Source organism: Enoplosus armatus, chromosome 3 (assembly GCF_043641665.1).
Source record: "Enoplosus armatus isolate fEnoArm2 chromosome 3, fEnoArm2.hap1, whole genome shotgun sequence".
Taxonomy (NCBI): domain Eukaryota; kingdom Metazoa; phylum Chordata; class Actinopteri; order Centrarchiformes; family Enoplosidae; genus Enoplosus; species Enoplosus armatus.
Genome location: NC_092182.1, coordinates 15,967,474 through 15,985,285, shown reverse-complemented (window position 1 = coordinate 15,985,285; position 17,812 = coordinate 15,967,474). Strand labels below are relative to the sequence as shown.

Below are 17,812 nucleotides of genomic sequence, written 5' to 3'. Positions count from 1 at the left end.
ATGCACTATACTCTGACATCACCAGGTCCCAGGACAGATAACAGTCAGAAGTTATTTGCTCTAAATCTGCAGAAAGTGTAGATAACTACTGTATGCTGTAGAATTATTGAAAGTTGAAATGCATAATTCCCATAACAGAATGACTATGACACCTTGTATTAGTCAGCTTTCATGTTTATTTGATTGAATGTTGGGCACAAGTGAGACACTGCAGGTCTGCCTGTGTCTTGTCCTTATTCTCTGCTTTCCTCCTCAGTGTCTCTGCTCTTCCTCTTTCCAGTATTCTTTTTCAAATCCCTCTGCTCCTGGTTCAGTTCTTCACTTTTATTTTGTATGTAGATGGACTGAAATGAATAAAGGCAAATTAAACATTACATTTGCTGTCTGCTGTAGAATATATATTCCTCTACACAGTTCCAGTATACTGCACTATAGGGATGAAATGTGTTTGAGTGGTCTACATTGACTGGGCATAACTACATGCGTTACATGATTTTGACTTAGTGGTTCATAAGTTACTAGACGTGGCATACATGAGTGCTGTCTAATTACTTTGTCAATACAGTGGAAATAACTCACCAATGCAGTACTGCGACGGGCTACAAGCTTTACATCTTCCGCAGACACCGTGCTTCTTTTAGCATGCCTGAAATAACATTGAGATTGTAAATCAGATGTATTACGAAAAAGTTGAGAAATTATAATTATTAGACTAAGACAAATGAACAAAAGACCTCACCAGGTATTTTGGCAAAGTTAAAAGACAGTACAGGGTTAATTTAACTGTTAATATGGTTACAGAATTAAAGATTCTCACCTTGCAAAGGCCTCCAGGTCTTTAGCAAATACATCTGAAAAGAAAAGAGAGCCAACAGTGGGATGTTTAGTATTACCTGTGGCAATTATTTACATACAAGAGGGGTGAGAATATTGAAGTTAGTTAGCTACACATATTTCCTAGTACCCTTCACACAGTCAACACAACAGCAGTCTGTGGACTAAACTGGATAACTTAACTGTTCTGACATGACTTTCATCATGAATTCATCATTTTTTCACTTAAACACCAGCAAAACATACAATATCTTTTATAAAATAACAAAAAATAAATAAAAAGAATGAAGACCTATCCAGATGATTTTGCTTTTCAATTTTATATCATCTATATAAGAAGGAGCAAGTCTTCGGAATGAGATTTTATACGTAAACATTGACCCAGACATACAGAGGAGGAGGAGTGGTGAGGAGACGGAGAGGAGTTTGTTGTGTGTGGTGACAATGCAACAAATGCTGTGTGTCTGAACATGACCGCAGAAGATTGCCAGGGATGGATTGGGTATGCGAAGAGATTATTTAATATATAAATGACATAAGATGTGAAGTGGATTCTAAATTGTGGCCAAAATGCAGAAGACTATATCTTTGTAAATTACAACAGTAGCTATCCCATACATGTGTGTATGGTGTATATACACGCTTTTTGTGCTACATTACTGGAATAACTTTAGTTGTATTTTGTGCATTTTGGAATTACTCTGCAAAAAGTGGTTCAAGTGATTGGATCTGCTGGTGGGTTGTATAAACACACTTATGCTTTGTAATGATGTGCGAGTTAATAATAATTTTTATATTTTACTACATGTTACAGTAAGATTTTAAATCCCTAAAGCTCTGTTGGACAGTTGACACTGAATAAAGGTTGTTTTACAGAACAAATCTAAAAAAAAAAAAAAAGATCTCTATCCAAGCAGCAAATAGGATGTGATTCATGAATGGAGCTGTCAAGCTGTATACTTGACAAGAGGATGTCTGTGACTCTTAACACATTTTTAAATGTACTGTATGTCTCTGATGGTGTCGGCTGCACTAGTATCCTTGTCGACACCCACCACATTGTCTGAAAGCTGTCTCAGCTATTGCTGCTATAGCTTGTCGACTGAAGTCTCTCCGGTGGTCCTCTCCAATCTTCTGACACAGCCGGCCCACAGTATAATGGACTGCTGCCTTTAACCTCTGACATTCAAAACAGATGAAAATAAATCATATAAATCAATATGGTGCTTAACCATAGTGATGATGATGTAAAGCTTTTTACTTGTCTGCTGCTGTCTCTAAAAAAGACCCAGTATTGGAACTGATGTACATTTACTCAAGTACAAATTCAAGTTATTTGTACCAGCTGTAGATACTTCCCAAATAACAATTTTTTTCAGACCCTTCCTGTCCAGTGAAAACCATGCATCTCCAAATCTGGTGATCTTACACTATAGGATTAAGTTCCTTGATGGGTTGGAATCAGGTGGAAAAAAGCGTTGCAGAAGCTGATAACATGGCTGTTTTTCTGAGCTCATAAGAAGTTCTCACAGGACAGCAAACACATGATGATCGTACAGAGTATGATGCATTGATGTAGGTTAAACTACCCAAAAATGTAAAGTAGTTCAGCACAACCTTAATCAACAGTAAAAAACAACATACATATGAAAACACTAACGTTAATAATACTAATCCAAAAACATCAAATTTAATACTAAAACATTATTATTATAAACCATTATTCTACAGAATGAGTACTTTTACTTTTGATACTTTAAGTACATTTTGCTGATAATAACGTTACATACTTTCAGAGTGTATTACTTCAGTAAAGAATATGAGTAACGGTCCATCTCACACCACTGGTTTAACTGTAGCCATGGAGCTAAAGCTAACAAGCTAACGTTAATATTAGCTGAACCGAGTCGAGCTGTCACACACGGTAAAATAATGTTCTTACCTGTTGCGTCTCGTCTTTATCTACGGACATTTTCTTGTGTAAAAAAAAAAAAAAGTCAAGTCACGAAGCCGGGAAAATTCTCACAAAATCAAGTTGTGACAGAAAAACAAGACGCAGTTCGTAAAAAACACATTTCAGGTTGTTTGCTTGAAGCTAACAGCGAGCCGAGAAAGAAAACTCGCGGCACAAATTTACCAACAAACCAACAACTCTTGAGTTTAATTCCTTTTTTTTTAATGAAGAGATTTCATAGCATCATCGTGTGGTCCGGAGGAGGTACTACAATGTTCAAACATTTAATCACACACAAGAGATTGACTACAAGCTCTTTGTTAAGTATAGAGGCTGCGTTATGTTGTTTACGCTAGCTCGTTTCATGTGAATACATGAAAGTTCTCTAAAGTCTGAAATGGTTTTAAAAGACCAGATCACAGAGTCCTTTTATAAATTTGCTTGCAGACTTGATCCTCACAGGTGAGCTCCTGAAGAGAGAAAACATGTTGAAAAACCTTCCAATATACAGAAGTAAAAATTAGTAGTGTGAGCAAATAATTGAGTTAATTGTTGTATTAGTTTTCAGAGGAGAGCAAAACTTCCTTGTTACTGAATTAACTGAAAATGTATATCGTTTTCTGTGTGTATATGAGTCAACAAAATACTAGGACTCAGCTTAACAGGTGACACATCTGGAGTTGTTGATCACAAACACTAATTGGACTGTATGAGTCCACTAGAATAAGAACTGTGGAGTCGTACCAGATGAAGCTCATCTCCCTGAATCCAGTGAGTCCACCCTCGGTTCTTCTTCTCTCCTCTCTGAACACACACCAGTTTATCATTCTCCCAGTTGACCACAGTCTGATAGACAACAAAAGTGAAATCAGATTTGTATAAAAAGGCTTTTATTTTCTTATATTGTGTGATGGTGATCACAGAAACATTTGCGCACAGCTTTGTGACTACAATATCACATTTTACTAAAGTTTTTTTGTTTTTTTTTTACCTGGCATGACCTGTTGTCCATTCCTTTAGTCAACTCTTTGAACTCTTCTCCAATTTTGAATGACAACTCATAATTTCTGAAAGTGGTGAAGGTCCTGATTGTGAAACAGTCTCCATCTTGCTTAATCACTTTCTGGGGCTTCAACACGGAGGCAATCTTGCGTGTTGCAAAATCAATGCCTGCATGTCAAAATGAGAGGAATTTTCTTCAAATGAGGTCTCGCTTTTGTAAATTCCTGTTAACTTTACCCTGCTACCACGTCTTACTTCTAACTTTCCCTGGACATATAACACTCTTAAGGTCACTGACAAAAAGAAATACACACTGATGATGAAGTATTTTCCCATTTCATTTACATAAATATTCATATTCTCATCAGATAAACTACCAGTTAACTTCACATAAGGATTTTCCCTCTTATCATAATTAAAAACTCTCAAATGTCAGTGTGTATTTTCACAGATAATCTCGAAAAGAACCAGCAACACTTACCAAGTGCAACCATGTATCCCTCAAAATTGACATTGCTGCCGATGTCCCAAGTCCCACTGTAGTCGACATGCATCTTGGATGTTTGCTTGACTCTCTGGAAGACTCAATAGCACCGGTTTCAGGAGTCAACAGATTCAAAGTTTATGGGCGATGGGATGTTTCATTGTGTGTCAATATGGAGCAGGGGTGATGCGTTGTTGGCTGTAGCTATTTTGGACACTGGAGGGTGGAACAGGACTTTTTACACATAATATGAGGAAACTATTGTCTTCCTGTTAAGACCAATGCCTCTGTACAGGGTACTGTACTGTTCTTCTTAAATCTTATAAGTGTACTGCATCTTTAATACAAATCTGTCCAGCTTCGACCCCAAAACACAACAACCTAGTCCTCAAGCTTACATTTATGTGCCTGATGTTGGGCTTTCAGGGAATATATGCAATATGCTGCAGAGGTCTCTGTGCAAGTGCAGCGTGAAATACAATCCTTCCTCTCGTTCACGTTCGGAGCCGCTGGCACTTCTTCAGCTGAACAGCCATCAGGAAAAGTGTTACAGTAGACGTCTGCCTGAATGTGTGACATCCATGTTTCTCTACTTGCTAATCTTCTTGGCGTATCATAGCAGCAGATGGATACCAAGGAATCAGCGGTTAAAATTGTAAGTTACTAAATGTCATGTTTCTGTTTTGATTAGACAGAAAAACACCCTGTATATTAATTCATGTTTTATTCATGCTCCATTTCTAGTCAAATCGTGAATGCGGTGTTCACGGTGCTTGTTCTGGTCCCTCAGTTCTACGTCATGGGAAGGTAACTAGGACACAAGTGATGGCAACGAGCCGTAGAGGTCATGGGTCATTTGTACAAGAGGGCATGTGGCATGAATGATGGTGTCTGTTTTGTTTAAAAGGCCAAAATCCTCAAGATACTGCTGGCAGCCTCTTCTGAACAACCTGTCAGCCTCCATCGCCTTATCCTTCATAGCTTCAGGTAAATCCCACCACATCAGACACGCTTCAAAAACACATGCATAAACAGTATTTCACATAACATCAATATGTACAAACAGCATGACTGAAAGCTCTGACCACAAGCGGAAAAAAAAAAGAATTAATGTTGACGTAACTTCAACTCTTTTAATAGGTTTTTCAGTGATATTCACATTGATAGACCCAGTTCCTCAGAGCTTGTGGGCTTCCTATCATGTGTTTGGGCTGCTGACCTGTGGACACGCACTATGCACTGCCATCCTGACTCTGACAGCAGCAGCATGTGTAAGAAAAAGACTATAAATATATCATGGAGTTCTATAGAGCTGCATTAAAATGCTTTGCTTGTATATTCACAGGCCAACACCACCCCTGAGCTGTACTACATGTCCCTCATTCTAACGGTCGCTTCTATTTTCAGTACAGGTGGAGTAAGTTTCTTATAAACACACACATACTGCATGGGACCATTCATACACAGACTTTTCAGTTCAAAGGAATAACACCTGCTTGTGTCTGTTAAGGGTTTTTCGCGGTGAGAGGAGGACTCTGGTTGACCAACAGGCTGCCTGTGATGGACTCGAGCAGAAACAATGAGCGATAAAGCAGTCCAGCTGTCCTACGTTGACATCCGATGCTCCACATATTAAGATTTCATGAGGTTGCCATGCCACCGGCAGCTTGTAACTCAAAACCATGGGAACAAAAAAAAGGAAAAGAGACTTAATCCTCTTCATGTTTTAAAGCTCACTTCAGATAAATATCACAAAGCAGGTGTTTGTCTCGGTTGTTAAAGCTGTTTGGTTTTTATTTGTTGATGGACAGTTTACATTGGTTTCATTTGCCAATAAATATGTACTTTACACAGTAGATTCAGTGTATGCTCTTACAAAAAAGGCAACTGGGAAAACAGCTTTGGTGATCAACAAATGAATGTATACAAATAACCTGGAAAATCCAGCCAGTGCAGCTTGTAGTTTTACCTTTTCAATTTCCACAAATAGCCATGTAACTGATCCCCGACTCCTAGTGTGAATATTACTCTTTAGATAATGTGTTTTCACCACTAATCACTTTGTAACTTTCACATCTAATGAGCCGAACTTTAAAACAACTGGAAAATCAAAGCACTTCAGAATGCAACCTGCACATGTAGCAACTATTTTATTATTCGCGTGGCCTTTGACAAAAAGTCTGTTACATCACCAGGATGCAGGACAAAGTCTCCTCTTTTCAGCTGGACTCATCTAAAGCACCTAAAGATCACAGATACTGAATGTGGATGTGTATGAGTCAGGAATGTGCTTTTTATTAGCGAAGCACCAAATATTTTGAATTACCTGAAACGTTTCAAGAACAAATGTATGCATTTCTATTATTGAACATACAAACTAAATATATTATTTAGGGGACCAGTCACATTTCAGTCTTTTTTTAAATCACTGATGAAATATAAAGTGGGTCACTGCTCACTCAACAATAGAAAACATACAATCAAGAAGTGTAGATTACACAGTAAACTGCAAATTGACCTGAGATCATACAAACACCCTGGATTATAAGTAAATAAAACTCTGTTTGTTGGAATTGGCTTATCTATTCATGTAGTGCTACATACCCTGTAACTAAGGTCACACATAGTTAGGCTTAGATAAACTATAAAAAGTTTGCATATCCATTTCACAAACACAGAAAAAGATGTGAATGAGGTTTGAACGCACCAGTTGTTTTTAACCCATTAACTACAAATTACAAATACTTCAAAGCTTTGACTGAACACTCACTTTCAAGTTGTTGTTGTCGCATTGTAATTCAGCTGCAACTCTTTCTTGATGGTGTATTCATGTGTTGGAAAACTCCACAACCACTGTCCAAGCCGTATAAATTGGCTGAACAGCAGTCCCGCTAATGTAACACACAGTGTCTAATGTATGCTTTCCCACAATTACATGAATCCACCAACAAGGGACTGTTTTTTTCACTGCTATACTACACAATGATAGCTATAATGGACTTCTTATTTTGATCAAAGTAAAAAAATGCAGTGATGTTCAGCACATTTTTGTTATTTGTGGTTAATAAGGTAAAACATAATAGACCACTGGTCCATTAAGTGCTGGCTCAAACATTCTTTTCCACCAATCAGCTGTCCAATTCAAGCAGCTCCAAAAATATTTGTCTGATTGAAAGTTAGGAATGTAACTTCTATCCTAAAAGTGCATCATAGTCTATATACCAAACAAGACTGCCATTAGCAGGCTTCACCCTGGTGACGGGAAATTTGTCCGCGTTGTCCTTCACTCGGCTCAGCTGGGTGATCAGCTCATGCTTGCCTTTGCCCGTCACTAAAAGAGCAACCCTGTGGGCTCTGTTAATGGCACTGAAAGTGAGGCTCATACGCTGGTGAGGCTTGACAGGGCTCTCAGTGAGGGCCACCAGACTCTCCCCAAGTTCATCCACTTTGCTACCAGGGAACAGAGAGGCGGTGTGACCGTCATAGCCGACTCCCAGCAGCACAAAGTGGAAGCTGGAGCCAGTAACCAACTTGCTGATCTCTTTCTCATACAGCGACGCTCCTCCGTCCTCCTCCACACATAGACGCTGGTTGAGCTGCACTGGCATGGGGTGGATGTTGTAATAGGGTATCCTCACATACTGCAGTAGATGGTCATGCACGTTGCGGAAGTTGGACTCCATTTCAGTCAGCGGCACGCAGCGCTCATCCACCACCCACACATGGGTGTCCCTCCAGGGGAAGGAGAAGTGGTGCATGACCAACCAGTGGAACAGAGCGAGGGGGGTGGACCCGCCAGAGAGGGCGAGATGGAAAACACCGCCCTCGCGCACCGCTGCCTCGGCTGCTTCCTGCATATCTGCAGCTAGCCTCTCCACCAGCTCCTTGGCCCAGGCGGACACCATGTCTGAACTACGAAATTTGCCCTGCATCACTTGGAAACCGTTTGCCGACATGCCACCCATCTGATCATTGTTGATTATCACCACCTCACTGTTGTAGCTAATTTCTTTCCCTTTCACATGGAGGTCCAGCATGTTTCCATTGTCCTCGCCCCCAGGGTAGATGCGGGGAAAAGAGCTGGCTAGGCTACTGAGTAGTGGTGTCCATAAGGCCCAGGAAGCCAGCAGGTTTTCAGTACTAATGAAACTATCCTTGCGTCCAGCAAAAATATGAGAAATAAGTTCTGAATAAGCTTCCTTCTGCTCTGTTGGAGTTTGCACATAGTAGTCTGAAATAGGCAAACCTAGAACACTGACATCTGTGTGCTCTGTCACTTCCTTCCACTCACCGTCCACTAAAACTGGCTTGAATAAATTTTTGCTTACGAGAATTGCTGGATATTGAATGCTGCCATGCCCAAAGTGGAATACTATCTGTTTGGGCTTGCAGTGAACGCTGTTGAGGTTCTGAAGACAAAACATGTCATTCTTGAAAAGTATGCGTGCATATCCCACACGTTCATCCAACATCTTCCCTGAGAGCAGAAGAATTGGCACACCTTCGTACTGGGCCTCATCGATGTGTGCCAATACAGCTGAAATACACAAACAGGATCACTTATTAGCAGAACTGTATATGTTTTATAGCAACTCAACAGTAAAGAATACATAAAATCATAATAATTCAAAAGAAAAGCTGTCAGTACTCACCCGCAAATGTTGGTGTGACACTGACGTGATCTTTTGTCTTATTCAGCTCCTGCTGGACCTCTGTTTGGTATGTTTGGTACTGGCCGACCACAGCTTGATTCTGTCCTACAGGTAGCAGGGAGCTGAAGATCTGCAGCTTGTTTTGGAGGACTTCCTCATGGCTGCTCAGATTCATGGGAAGCCTCAAGGTCAACAGGGTCATGACCTCAGTCAGGTGGTTCTGTAGCACATCTCTGACCACTCCGTATTGGTCATAGAAGGGAATACGACCTTGAGGACAAAACAAGAGAGGACATGAACACATGATTGTATCTTAGGAATTGTGGCTACTTTTTCATGCCTCAAAAGAGTTACAAAAAAAAAGAAAAAATCACCTTTAACATCCAGGGTCTCTTTCAGTACAATCTCCACTCTCTCGATGTGGTGCTTGTTCCAGATGGGATCCAGAAACTTCTTGTTCTCTATTCTGAACGGGAGTATCTTTGCAACCACCTTTTCACAAAAGCAGAAAAACACACCATGAAACCAAACATCTCTTTTACAGAGTCACGGGTGAAAGGCACATACTGCGTAGGATTTTCTTACCTGCTTCCCCAGGTAATGGTCTATTCTGTACATTTCTTCATCCTTCAAGGAGCTTCCAAGCTGAGATGCAAGTACCTGAGCACTCCTGTAGTCATGCCCGAAAGGTTTCTCTAGCACCACCCTCAGCCATGCCCCACTGGTCGGCCTGCAACTACTATTGATCTTATCAGCAATATCTGCATATGTAAAGGCCGGTACTGAAAGGTAGAAGAGCCTCCCTGCCTCTGTTATCCCCTCTTGTTGAAGCTCTTGGTCAATGTGCTTGGCCAGATCCTGGTAGTCCTCTACGGCCGCCAGCTGCCGATACTGTGAGAGTCGCAGGAACTGCTCTTTCAGCAGAGCACAGCGCTCCTGCGATACATCCTTTGAGCAGGACACCGCCTTCAGGATCTCAAAGAGGACTGGTGTGGCCTTATCAGCCGGTGACAGTCCTCCTCCGTAGAAGGAAAAGGTGTTTCCACTACTGACCTGGTTAACGTACAGGTGGAAGAAGCCCTGCCACAGATACTTCTTCGCCAGGTCACCTGTGCCTCCCACTATCACCACTGACACATGGCCTGGTCGCTGAGCCTCCCCTCTCTCCTCGCCATTTCCTCCCTGGGCACACAGAGTGACCAGAAGCAGGAACACAGTCACAAACATGCTCCGGTCCTAACCGTCCAAACTCCTGTATGAACACAGCAAAGAGAGACATTACATGTAGATGTGACTCTTATCCAGCACCACTGAGCAATTAACACATCATATCAAAGCCAAATATATGACTGAAACAAAGCGTGAAAAATAACTGTCAAAATGATTGTAGGGTTGCAACTAACAATTATTTTTCTATTAATCTGCCGATTATTTTGCCCATTATAATTTCAGCGCAAGGTGATGTATTCAAATATCTTGTTTTGTTTGAACAACAGACCAAAACCCAAAGATGTTTCGTCAGCTCTAAACATTTGTGATAAAAGCAAATTAAACATAAAGGTTCCTCTGTCCCTAAAACTAAATGAAATTAAATGAAAAATATTTACACTTTGCCTTATGAATGCCTCATTGTAGAAAAGCTAGAACTGAGAAATAAAGTCCAATTCACAATATGAATCTTAAACATTTTAACAATGCATGCATGCATTCAACAGATACTACTTTTAAAAAGTCAAAAGTCCTGACCACACTTAAAGGTCAAATATAAACATCGAAGAGCCGATACAGATAAATAATCCCAACACTATGAATGTAAAGCAATAGTTAATGTAAGCATAAAATACACTGGAACTTACACAAATATCCAAAGACAAAATAGAAGCAATAAATGACCCAGCAATGTCTCTTTTCTCCAGCTGTTCTAACGTCCCTTGATCGTTGGTGAAGTGGTGCCGAGATGTTGAGTGTAATGATCAGTGGATAGTGGCGTAGCAGGGGTGTAGACTTTGCACTTTGCTCAGGGGCTTTGAGATTCCAGTAAGACAGTTGTGCTGTAGAGTGCTGGGAAAGTCTCACAAACTTATTGGTGATTTTGCAAGGACCTACAATTATTTATTTAACAAGATAGGAAAGGCTGCAGCAAAAAAAATAAAAATAAGAAAAGAATATATATATATATATATATATGGGGGGGTGCTTTCTTTTAGCTTTTGGAGGCATTTGATGGTTATTACAAATATTGCAAATTTCAATTTTCCATACTGTATCGGGGACATGACCCCCAGCCCCCTGCAACAATTCTGCACTTGTACTGCAGTGAAAATCAATAAACTGGGTAATTATTTCCCTGCAGTTCACTCACTCTTATAGCATTCAAGCAAAACAGATCTTTCTTTACCCGATGTAACCCTTGGACTTTAATGTGGAGCGATGGAGAGCTTTGGAGCCACTGGTCTGAGGACCTTGAAGCAGTAAAATATTCAACAATATTTAATGCCAAAGGATCTAAAAAATGTATTCTGTATTTGGAAAGCAACCAGCCAGAAAGCAATACAGAGTCAATGTTTGGCAGGACAGTAAAGCTTGTTAGGCACTCGTTCCGATTGTGACACTCTACTTTTAAGAGTAAGCTTAAAATTTTGCTTTTTGATAACACTGGGGTTGGCTCAGGCCTGTCTGGACCAGCTCCTAGTTATGCTGCTATAGGCCTAGACTGCTGGGGGACTTCCCATGATGCACTGAGCTTTCCTCCCCTCCCTCTCCATCTTTACACATTCATGTCCCACCAATGCATGTTACTAACTTTAAATCTTCCCTGGAGTTTCTTTGTGCTTTCTCGTCTTGCAGGTTCCTGTGGATCGTGGTCCTGGTACACCTGGCTGCTGCCACCATGGGCCTACTTGACTCTCATCGCTATAATTATTATTATTAGTCATAGTTCTGTGTCGGTGTGTCTCTCTCTAACCCAACCGGTCAAAGCAGATGACATGAGTCTGGTTCTGCTCGAGGTTTCTGCCTCTTAAAAGGAAGTTTTTCCTCGCCACTGTCGCCAAAGTGCTTGCTCATGGTGGGAACTGTTGGGTCTCTGGAATAAAAATATAAAGAGAACAGTCTAGCCCTTCTCTATTTGTAAAGTGACATGAGATGACTTTTGTTGTGATTTGGCGCTATATAAATAAATAAACTGAATTGAATTGAACTAAACTATCTGGACACCCTGTCTGGTCATAAAGAGTACTGCACTGATTTAACACTTCCTACAACATTGTCCGACTCCCTTTGGACAGTTAAGAAAAGAAAAGGATCAAAATATAGACAAATAATCGTATTTATTCCATGTATTCCTCGTTAAAACCTGGCACCTAGATCACCCACAACGACAGCTCAGTCAGAGATTCGGGTGTGTTATGCTGGTAGCGGCTAATGTAGCCTCAAGAGTCTAACCTCAAGCAGAGATGAGGAGTCTCATCTCTTTCTAACTCCACAAGATTTTTTTTTCATTTTCTAACTTATATTAATCATCCCCTACTGACAATAACTCAAATGACGTCACTTCAGGCAATGTATCTGATTTCATGCAGCTCCCACTGGAACCACAAAGGCTTTATACAATTTTTACGTACGTACGTAAAGCATGTAAACAGACTTTGACATTTGAAATCGGTGGAGTTCCCCTATGAACCACACTTTGAAATGCTAATTTCTGAAAAAGGTCATAACTGCTCAGGGAAATAAACCTGTGATCAGTCCTTCATTTATGGAAGCACCATTCCCATCAGAAACAGAACAGCTATGCATGATGAAAATCAAAGTATTCACAGTAAGTCAAAATTATGAGATAGTCAAAGTCATTACGACTCAAATGAGATTCATAATGATGATAATAAATTCTAATTGAAGGGACATGAGAACAGGCAAACAGTCCACAGCCTGCTTCATACATTGCTCATGGAGCTATTGTTTTAGGCATGGCCTAGATGTTATAAACCTGATTAATGACAGAGAACATTTTAGTCCCCCCACCCCTCTCACTCTATGGAGACTGAAAATTGTACACGTTGAACAGAACACCCACAGTATGAAGCTCATTTTATGACCGTTTTGTGTAACATCTGGAATCCCTGTGTGTTTACACTGTGGCAATGCAAGCAGCAAAGGCCACCTCATGACAGCTGACTGCTTCTACAACAGCTGAACTTTAGTTATTTGTTTTATTTTCATTTCTCATTACATTACTCTTTTTAAACCACGTACTACTTGAACTCCTTATCTTTTTCTCTATTGACTTCTAGGCTGTTACTTTTTCTGCTAATTTCTCCACAGGAATCAATAAAGTGGAATCAACATGAACAGGAATCAAAATGATCTTAAAAGACACTATCTTTATGCAGGTTTTGTACCAACTGTTTATACCAACATGTGATTTCTCCTCAGTCACAAGCTGCTTTCACCAATATTAGCATAGAAAATCGTCCTTCACACCACATTTGCGCTTCAAATGGACTCATCTATCCATCAAATTTGCCATAAAGAGTGGGGGAAAAAAAGAAGGAAAAAAAAAGGGCATCTTCTCTTCTGCTGAGCACACACAGGCCATCACACGACTCTGAACCGACCTTCATACACACTCAATTTATTAGTACTCTTGTATTCACATCATTGCTCACATGTACAAGAAGGACTAATGACTGAACAGTTTTCCTCATGCAGAAAGAAAGCACTGATATGAGACATGGCGGTATCCTGTAGGCATCCTTGTGGCCAAATTTGTCACAGCCAAGTGGTCTGAAGTAAATAATCTTCTGACCCTTCTAACCCTAACCCTCACTATCATAAGAAACTGATGAGCCTATTCAACTGTCCTGCTTTGTGACTAATAACCATGTCGTTAACCTTCTGTCCAGTACACCCCCCCTCCCTCCCGCCATGAGTGTGAACTATATATTGTCCAAACACAAGCAACATGTTGGTTTTGAATGCTGTAAAGTGCTTGGTTAAAAACGGGAAAACGGGACTGACACTGATGTAAATTCTGTCCACCATTTATTTGCTTTGTTTTTCTCGACAATCTATTGAATTTGGAACGCGTGCCCGCATCCTCAAATTGAAGTTTGACTGTACCAGAGTCATCTAACTGAAGTCTTCATCGCATCCCGGCAAAAATATGTGCAGTACTATCCTTATCCTAAAAATTAAAAGGCATCAAAAATAATTTTTTTCACGCAGATTGGAAGAACCAAACAAACTACAAAAAAAAAAAATTATGTTGCCATCAACTTAAATTGGCAGTTAGTTTATCTGTCATCAGCACCTTGTCCACTTCTATGCTTTTATGCAAGTCAAGCTGAGATAAAGTCCAGCCTCTTTGTTCGGTATCAGCAGTCCAGTAAAACTATACAAGTGAATAAAAACGTGAAGACAAGCAAATGTGACCAATGTTCAAATTGATGACACTGAATGAAGCTTATGGCTTCCTGAAGCCGCACTTTATGCTCTACATTTTGTGCTAATGATTACATACGACTGATTTATGATAAACACAAGCCAAAGTATGAAAAAAATGGGAGGTCATTGAACAACATTGGAAAGACTCATCCACTGTATCCTGCTGGTATAAAAAAAAGAATCTTCCCTATGGTGTTTAACTTAGTTCACAAGGTGTGTCTCTATTAGATGGCAACTTTTTTAAGTGAACTTCAGGCTATTTTATCAGGTTTATATACTGTATATTAATTTTGTTCAAATAGCACATTCATATTTTTCTGACACAAAAAAAAAACAAGCAAGAAAAATTGCACTTTGTAAAATAGGATTTCGGTTTTTATACATTATTAAATATATTCAAAACTTTTGAATATGTATATTGGTAAGTTATCAAAACATTGTTATTCTCAGCTGTTCCAGTTTAAAATATTGATTACTTTTACAGATTAGATCCTTTCTATTTCTGTCACAAAACAGAGTTTATATGTGCCAGAAACGATTTGCTCCATTATCCAAGAACCATGTGTCTTTAAGGGAATATAGTGGCTTAAATCTGTGACTCAAATTTAATTATCAATGTAAAAGGCTATGTTCAGACTGCATGCAAGAGTGGCCCAAATCAGAATTTTTTTGCTCATATGTGACTCAGATCTGTTTTTTTTTTTTTTTTTAACAGTGTGAACAGCATACATCACATGGAGTCTGATCTTTTCAATTCTGATTTGGGCCACTTTCATATGTGGTCCTAAATCGTCTTACTTACTTCTTTGACAGTGTGGTGACTGTGACATCTTTGTTATTGTTCTTTTGCGCATGCAGGTCAGTTCAGGACAGGATCTGATATTGGCCACATTTATAAAAAATAATATGAACAGCCAAATAAAAAAATGGATCTGACCAATAAATCAGAATTGAGCACTAAGGCTTGTAGTGTGAATGCAGCCTTTGTGTCTCAGCCCCTGACCCTGACAGTGTCTATGTACGCCACTGCTCCAGTTCACGTTAAAACACAACGCCACACACACTCGTGTCCGGTTAAAAAGGCTCCCTGAACACATCCTGTTGTACACGTGTTGCGCTGAATTCTGTAACCCCTACAAATGTGTGTTTTCCTGTAACTGTAGTCGGCTCGATTCTCCACAGCCAGGAAACGACATGAAAATAAACATGGGGGATTATTTCTCGGTTGCAGGCTTTTCAAACGGTTGAAAAACACGGCATTAGCTGCATGAATGAACGTAGAAGAAACTTTACCAACCGCTCTTGGCTCGTAACGTTAGTGAACGTACGTTAACGGAGGTAGCGATTTTATCTCAAACACAAACTGTCAGTTTATATATTGAGCTACGTTAGGAAAACACATTCGTGAACATTTACTAGTCATTTCCACGTAGTCGTTTACGTGTGTGGCAGAAACACAAAAGACACATTCAACCGACACACGGACAGGTGGACGGTGGAGAAAACGTTTATCCCACGATTCCACCTGCTAGCTGTCAAACTTCACTTCCGCTAACGTTCTCCACTCTCCTTCTGTCACACCCGCGACTGCGATATCAGCCAAAACAGTTCATACAACTAAACGACAAAGATACACATGCAAAAGCAGCTGACAGACGACGTTAGAAGTCAATTAGACACCAACCTGCCCCGCGGTGGCATGAACGACTCGCCACACCGTCAGAAGACGCTTCCTGGACCAGTCACGTGACCCGCTCCTGCTGCTGATGGAGGGTATGAATTTGTAAGATAAATTGCTACCATAGCGCCCTTTAGAAGGATACAATTCCAAAATGGGAATACATAGACTCCAACATAGGCTGCGTCTGGACAAAAAGGGTTTTCAGTGTACTTTCAGCTGCAGAAACTCCCGTGCCTCATCAACGACAATGCCAGTGGTAAAGAAAGTAAAGTAAAGAAAAGAAATGATCTAGGTTTCTGGCTAGTAGTTCCTGTAGAGTACAAGCTTATTTGACTATACAGTAAATTACATAAAACAGCCTGTTCTCTTCTTAGTGAAAGAAAATAAGTATTAAACTTGCACTAACTTTTTGTAATGATTTCTAGTTCTCATTGAATTCAGGTTGTGTACAGAAGTTGGTCCTTTAACACATGTTGTGTTGTGTGGTCCAAAATAAGTTTAAAACTGACACAGTCTCTTTAGATGTTAGACTGATAATTGATTAATATTATACTGGACTGTATGGATTTAAGGTAGAGGGCTGAAGTAGTGGATGGGGCCCTCAAAGCCCTGTCATCCATCTTTCTCTGCAAAGCAATATCACACACTTCTTTGCACTTTTCTGAATAATATAATATAAGACCTTTCATTTATTGATAGAACCAAATGTAATTTTAAATTATAAGGATTAGATTCAAGAATTAGATTATGAAACATCTCTACAATTGTTGGTTACTATCTAAGCACAATACTTTAACAGAATTAACAGGACAGATGGTCTTAAGCACATTTAAATGAAAAATCAAAATTCACAAATGAATAATTCACCACCTTCTACACAAGTCTCATATCAGCTGTAGTTTGTGTCCCTGGCTGTTGCCTGTCACTTGAGGGCAGCTGTGGACTGCAATGTTTTGTCCAAACAAGAGGGACCTCTGTTGGTCTCTGTGTGCTATAGCTGCTCTCTGCTAGACTCGACGTTCATCATGCCATCATCAATCAAATGTCATCAGCTCTAAATGCTCCATCAAACTCAAACTGAAAAATAACAGCTGGCATCCACGATGTCAACAAGCGGCCATAGCCTATTGACTGTCTACAATTTTAAAAACAGGAATAAAAAAATCACAATAATACAAACTGCTGACTTTACGTGGATAAACATCAGCTCCTGTTTGCTCTGCATTGTTCAGCTGTCTCATGTCACCACCCTCTGAATCCAGGCCTACCTCAAACAAAGCAGGTGCCCTTTTGGCCAAATAATGATCTGATTGTTGTTGACCACACTGCCAGTCGCCCCTTTGGTCCTCCCTTTTCCTCGTCCGAACAGTTGTGGTCGTTAAAGCACAGACCTTGACTCAGCAGCTCCACGGTCCCATCCAGTACACGTAATGTAAGGTAGCAGCTGAAATTAGACAACTTAACCTTTTAGAAACACATATACATAAAATTTGTAAGAGTACAATATCACCACAAGGTCCATTAATGGCGTGTTTTTGATCGTATCGCACAATCTTCCTCAACTGCTATTTCAAGAATGAACTCAATCTCAATTTTTAAGCCAACATTATAAAAACCTTAAAGTGCTCAAGGAAAAAAAACTAATTTGAATATCTACATGTCTGTGTGACAAATCCGGATTGTCATCTGCTGAGGAAGATTGTGTGATATGATCGAAAGCTCCAGAATACCTGCTAAATGGACCTGGTGGTGAGATTGTT

At 40.0% G+C, this 17,812-nt stretch overlaps 4 protein-coding genes across 4 annotated transcripts; 1 reads left to right on the top strand and 3 right to left on the bottom strand.

The window, feature by feature from the left end:
- Nucleotides 1-164: 164 nt before the first annotated feature.
- On the bottom strand, nucleotides 165-2,923 carry cenps (centromere protein S). The gene is made up of 5 exons (XM_070902450.1): nucleotides 2,777-2,923; nucleotides 1,890-2,013; nucleotides 818-851; nucleotides 580-646; nucleotides 165-344 (listed from the first exon to the last, which is right to left on the bottom strand). The coding sequence occupies exons 1-5, from the start codon at nucleotides 2,804-2,806 to the stop codon at nucleotides 234-236; spliced, it is 366 nt and encodes a 121-aa protein (XP_070758551.1). The 5' UTR covers nucleotides 2,807-2,923; the 3' UTR covers nucleotides 165-233.
- Nucleotides 2,924-3,204: 281 nt separating this feature from the next.
- On the bottom strand, nucleotides 3,205-4,344 carry rbp7b (retinol binding protein 7b, cellular). Its single transcript, XM_070902507.1, has 4 exons — nucleotides 4,272-4,344; nucleotides 3,780-3,958; nucleotides 3,533-3,634; nucleotides 3,205-3,258 (listed from the first exon to the last, which is right to left on the bottom strand). Exons 1-4 carry the CDS (start codon nucleotides 4,342-4,344, stop codon nucleotides 3,205-3,207), a joined length of 408 nt encoding a protein of 135 aa, XP_070758608.1.
- A 511-nt stretch (nucleotides 4,345-4,855) lies between these two features.
- Nucleotides 4,856-5,864, top strand: LOC139283211 (uncharacterized). The gene is made up of 6 exons (XM_070903189.1): nucleotides 4,856-4,929; nucleotides 5,019-5,081; nucleotides 5,182-5,261; nucleotides 5,415-5,545; nucleotides 5,620-5,686; nucleotides 5,785-5,864. Exons 1-6 carry the CDS (start codon nucleotides 4,856-4,858, stop codon nucleotides 5,862-5,864), a joined length of 495 nt encoding a protein of 164 aa, XP_070759290.1.
- A 147-nt stretch (nucleotides 5,865-6,011) lies between these two features.
- On the bottom strand, nucleotides 6,012-10,153 carry h6pd (hexose-6-phosphate dehydrogenase (glucose 1-dehydrogenase)). The gene is made up of 4 exons (XM_070902621.1): nucleotides 9,512-10,153; nucleotides 9,301-9,418; nucleotides 8,927-9,196; nucleotides 6,012-8,811 (listed from the first exon to the last, which is right to left on the bottom strand). Exons 1-4 carry the CDS (start codon nucleotides 10,151-10,153, stop codon nucleotides 7,466-7,468), a joined length of 2,376 nt encoding a protein of 791 aa, XP_070758722.1. The 3' UTR covers nucleotides 6,012-7,465.
- Between the last annotated feature and the right edge of the window lie 7,659 nt (nucleotides 10,154-17,812).